Source organism: Melampsora larici-populina, assembly GCF_000204055.1.
Source record: "Melampsora larici-populina 98AG31 unplaced genomic scaffold MELLAscaffold_529, whole genome shotgun sequence".
In the NCBI taxonomy this organism is placed as follows: Eukaryota; Fungi; Basidiomycota; class Pucciniomycetes; order Pucciniales; family Melampsoraceae; genus Melampsora; species Melampsora laricis-populina.
The window spans coordinates 45-4,208 of record NW_006769203.1 but is presented as its reverse complement, the minus strand read 5'-3'; the positions used below and the strand labels follow the sequence as shown (position 1 = coordinate 4,208).

General features: G+C 35.4%; 1 protein-coding gene across 1 annotated transcript; it reads right to left on the bottom strand.

Annotated features, from left to right (window-relative positions):
- Positions 1-2,862: 2,862 nt before the first annotated feature.
- On the bottom strand, positions 2,863-3,144 carry MELLADRAFT_92718 (uncharacterized protein; the record flags this gene model as incomplete). Its single annotated transcript, XM_007419778.1, has 1 exon — positions 2,863-3,144. The coding sequence occupies one exon, from the start codon at positions 3,142-3,144 to the stop codon at positions 2,863-2,865; it is 282 nt and encodes a 93-aa protein (XP_007419840.1).
- Positions 3,145-4,164: the final 1,020 nt, after the last annotated feature.

Sequence of the window (4,164 nt, the reverse complement as noted above, 5' to 3'; positions counted from 1 at the left end):
CCTTTTGAGGTGATATAAACCCTTCATTTCCAACCAAAACAGCTTTCTGGCTTCAGGACAGCCTCAGGACTCAAACTTACTTTGAGATACTCTTTCAGATACTGGTGGCCCCAAATTACAACAGGTTTGCAAGTGGTCAGCTCATCCTTGATGATGGGGAAAGTTTGATCAATACCTCCAATTACACATTTTCTCCAATATTGTTTGGTTTCCAATCACATTGTCTCAGAATTACTGGGCGGGAAGCTCAGATCACAGCAGAAGTGAAGATAGTAACATTTTTGGTGTCTTTGGGTGTACAGGATGTAAAGTTAATTGGAGGGGGGAAGCGGAAAGTTGTGGGTTAACTCAGAAGAAAAAATCATTCAAGTCATTGCAGATTGGTCAATTAGTATGTGACACAAGGTTGTATTTGAGCTCAAGGAGACTTGATGAAGGAGCACATGGTCCTAGGGCTCCAGGGTCAGTCACAATTTACAATGGAGCGCAAATTCAAGTATTAAGATTTTGAATTGTCAAGTTTTCAAATTATGAAGATACAATCAAGTTGTTGTCCATAAAGCATTTGTCCCAGTGTACCTCTAGCCATTCAATCTTATAACATCTTATTCATTGCCTATAATATATATTGCTCTTCCCTTGCCTAGCATTTCTAGGCAAGGGAAGATCTTGTGACAGGGGCTAGGTCTTTGCATACAGGATTGTTCCTTTGAATGCTCCTTATCACAAGACCTGCTTGTGGAGGAGGTTTGCTGAAGACATTACCGGGAGAGTTTCACTCATCTGGTGGAACTCTCTCTGGGCAGGAGAGATCTCCTGAATGAGAACTCTTGTTATCTTAGCTTACCGCATCTGTGTAATACAATATATATTTGAACATTTTCTGTTGGGTGGGTGGGAAGGTCAAAATAATTTGTTAGTCATGATTATAAGATATGTTATGGATTTGTGAATGTATAGTGATGGATGATGAAGGAAACTTGGTAAAGAAAAAGATAGCAAGTAGAGAAACTAGAGGGGGGATATATGATCTTAGAAATGATGTATAGTCTTTTGACTGATAAACACCTGTTGCAGGAATAGAAGTCTTCTTTATTACATCTGTTTATTCCATTTCTAATTTTTTCCCTCTTAGTACTTTTGTTCCTACAAAGCTACTCTCTTCATGGACATGTCTTGTATTTTGTCCCTTGAGCAAGAGGCAAACTCCTGAGTTTGATGTACCTCTGAAGATTATCAAATCTGACTGTTTGGTACAAGCTCAGCCTGACTTACATCCAGCTAGTCTCATTGTGAAAAAAATGAGTTTGGTTGAGATTGTATCTAAACATGACATATGTGATGCTTCTTTGATGAAGATATGTAGTTGGCAGGTCAAGAAGGGCCATCACCCTTCAGAGGTAAAAATGGCCAACAAAAGTGTGCAAGAATAGCACAACTAAACATGATCATAGTATATGATATCTGTCAGCCTAGAGAGTAACTACAAGTACTCCTTAGGAAGACTAATATAAAAACTTAAAAACATAAAAACCCAAATCACATCTCACACTCAAGTTTCAAGAGTGTAATCCAATATCTACAAGCATTTAGAATAAATCCCGTGGACTATGAATGATATCATAAACCACGGTAAGAAAAGACCTTTGATTAAAAGAGCATAATTGAAATAAGGAACTCAATCCCAATTAAAACCAAACCAGCCAGGGACTTATTCGAACCCTAGCCGAATAAATCATTAAGTAACCAAGACCCAGTCAGGATCACATTCTGACCCTGACTGGTAATTACGAAACAACCAATGTTGAAATAACTCAACTATGGAAATCGCCAAGAAATTACAAATGTTGAGTATAAAAGAAGCTAAGCGATTCAGCAGAAATAGGACCTCATCGCATACTTCACACAAAACAATTACCTTTAGAAAACTCATACAATTCTATAACTCTTTTCTACCAAACTTAGCAGATTACAAATTAAATAGAGACTCCTTTACTTCATCGTAACAATATCATCTATTTCAATTTGTTCTTACTCGTTTGATAGAACTAGTTATAATTGACTATAAGTTTACTGAAAACTATTGCTCTAGAAACTATCCGTTCAAACTCCTAAACAACTTTCAACTCGTCTGAAATAGCTCTTAGACCTTTTTCCTAAATACATACAAGCTAGTCTTGCGCTTATTAGGCTAAAGTAGAACTTACGACTCACCCTGGAATAGGAGTACTCAGTACCCATTTGTAGAAGAACATTGGCAGTCCAACCAGTGAGTGATCAAGTTCTATTAGTTTATTCAAAACTTCGAAACAAACTAACAGACAAGGGCTAGAATTTATCTCTTTAAAGTAACATCAACTTTAAGGTACACCACAAACCCCTCGAAACGGTTTAGCAACCGGTGCATATTTTTGGTTTTTCAACCAAAATGGCTTGGTGAGCAGAAACGGTTTCTCAACCTTCCTCCACCGACCGGTTTCAAAACCGGGTCTTCAGACACGGGTTTAACCCCGTCAATAACCCGTGTATAGCATGTGTGTAGCCTGTGTGAAAACCGAAATTGACCTCTATAATTACAATTGCAGTAGCACAGATTTTTTACAGTACTCTCACAATGTCTCTGCTGTGGCTCTGTGGGTTTAATGAACACTAACAAAGGCAATGTCTTTCATTGAAATTAATACAAATATAAATACAAATAAATAAACATAAATAGATAAGATGGATGATAAGATAATAAAAAATGTGAGAAATGTAATAAATTCTATATCTGATTGTTTGTAACCACACTTAAAATGAAATGAAATGAATGATAAAATGAAATATAAATAATCTAATAATATACCTGCCTGTTCATAATTCTCATTCTTCATCATCAAACCCTGCATCATCTTCTTCTTCTTCATCTTCTTCTGCTTCTTCTTCTGCTTCTTCTTCTTCTTCTTCTTCTTCTTCTTCTGCTTCTGCTTCTGCTTCTGCTTCTTCATCAAACCCTGCTTCTTCTTCTTCTTCTAACCCCGCATCATCATCATCATCATCACCATCATTCTCATCATTATCATTCTTCGCGGGGAACTTCTTCATTGCATGGAGTTCTTCATCCGCTGGAACAGTATCACCCCATGTATCATCGAGATTATCCATAATCTCCTGGATGACAATCTCGTTGGGAATTGGGAACGAGGTGAGGGGTCTGATTTCCGCCAACGTCTTCTTGCCCTGGAATAGCTCATCGTCCTCCGTTAAACATTGAATGTAGAATCTGATACAAATTGGTGGTAATGAGCCAGCGTTGTGGTGCGCAGATCATGGTATCAATCAAAAAAAAAATCAAAATTTAAATTATTGATAATCATTATTGAGCAGGAGTTATTATTACATATTAATTACATCATAACTTCACAATCTAACATATATTAAATTAATTTTATAATTCATTTAATTTTATTGTTATCAATTTTTATTTTTTATTTCATCTTAAAAGTCAAAAACCATTTTTTTTTTATTATTATAGTACACATAGTTTTACATTTGACATTCAATGTTTCATGGTTTAATTCAAACAACTCAAAACAAATCTATACAAACAAACAAATCTCAAGACAGAAGCTCTTTTTATATATGAAAACCATATTTTATTTTTTGAAACACTTATTTAACTTTTAGTTTTAGTTTATTTCTTAATCAATTTGAACAAACAAAAGAAAAAACTGAGAAAAAAAATAGAAACATTTATCAGAAGAAAGTTTTAGATCAAGTACAAATTAATATTGATGTGATGTGAATGAAAAGAAAGAGAAACGAGTAAAAGTGAAGATTAGAATACATATGATCAGTGGTGTTTAGAGATCATGTTGGTTAGTTTGGTAGTTTTGAAGATAATATTGTAAATGAAAGGTGGATGAGATGACTTACAGATTGATGAAGTGAAGAGTGTTGGAAGGAAAGATCGAGATCGAGATCGATCGAGCGAAAACGAGACAGCGAGGTAAAGAGGAAGTGAAGATGTATTATGGGATATGTAGTGGCTGTACCAGTGTGAATTATGGGTTGTTACAGGTCGAAATTTTCGATTTTCGATTTTTGGATTAAGGAAGATGGTTATGAGCTCAAACAACCATGATTGATAATCAAGCTGATGAAATCAAATGAAAAGGGTAGATG